We start from the raw sequence: 943 nt of genomic DNA on the forward strand, positions 1-943 counted from the left end.
TGCCCTTGCGGAGGCTGCGGTCCCAGTTGCAGACGCGGAAGGGCCGAGCCCGGGGGGCCGGGCTGGACAAGAGCTGCTGGGTCACGGAGGCGCTGGCAGAGACGCACCTGGGGAGACAGCAGACAGTCAAGCGGGGGCTGCTCTGCTCCCCTGGCCCTGCAAGGAGCTAGGATCAGGGCACGGACCCATCCCCATGGGGGGAGGGAGACACCACCCACACCCCCAGCCTGGGATCCGGAGGAGGCACGTGACAGTGTTCCCCTGGGCTGGAGCCAAGACACGCACTTGGAGATGGAGCTGGGGGACAGCAGGCCCAGGGACCTCTTGGCGTAGTCCATCTCGGGGGCGATCAGCACGCTCCGTCTGCAGAGAGGATGAGGTCAGCCCAGACGGGGGTCCTACGACATCACCCCCCGCCCCAAAGTCCAGCGGTCAGCACCCTCCATAGGGCTGCCGTCCCTCTAGGATTGCCCTGCAGTGCCCAGGAGACTGCCGCGTCACCCAGGAGATGAAGGATAGGGCATCATTAAAGTTATTAAGCATTGTATCCAATTTATATGGTAGTCCAGGGGTTTTTTTTAAAAATACAGTAGTTATGTACATTTGCCCCCCCCCCCCCCCAAGTATAGTACAGTAGATCAGTCATTTGTGTCCTTACACCAGGGGATAAAAGCCATCCAGAATAGATTCAGAGCTGGCAACCCTAACCCCCTACCCCAGTCCGGGAGCAGACACATGCCTCCAAGGGCCTTCTTCAGCCACCCTCTGCTCCCCGGATCCACTGCACCAAGGGGGCATCCACCCAGGGCCACACTGCAAGCAGCTCCTGGTCTCCAGGACCCTGCCCCGCTCCCCCCAAACCCCGTGGCTGCCTGGGCTCGGCCCACCCCAGGAAGGGGCTCCAGGCACGGTACTCACCACTTGCCCCGCACCAAGCAGCTCA

General features: G+C 62.2%; 1 protein-coding gene across 1 annotated transcript in view; it reads right to left on the minus strand.

The window, feature by feature from the left end:
- LOC109310705 (cell death activator CIDE-3-like) overlaps positions 1–943 on the minus strand; it is a 3,093-nt gene that overhangs the window by 1,409 nt on the left and 741 nt on the right. Inside the window, 2 exon segments of the mRNA XM_019536012.1 lie at positions 1–107; positions 286–363. The exon segment at positions 1–107 is cut by the window's left edge and continues 113 nt beyond it. Of these exon segments, the coding sequence (XP_019391557.1) occupies positions 1–107; positions 286–338 (160 nt within the window). The 5' untranslated portion in view covers positions 339–363.

Source organism: Crocodylus porosus, unplaced genomic scaffold (genome assembly GCF_001723895.1).
Source record: "Crocodylus porosus isolate Cpor-Errol unplaced genomic scaffold, CroPor_comp1, whole genome shotgun sequence".
Classification (NCBI taxonomy): domain Eukaryota; kingdom Metazoa; phylum Chordata; order Crocodylia; family Crocodylidae; genus Crocodylus; species Crocodylus porosus.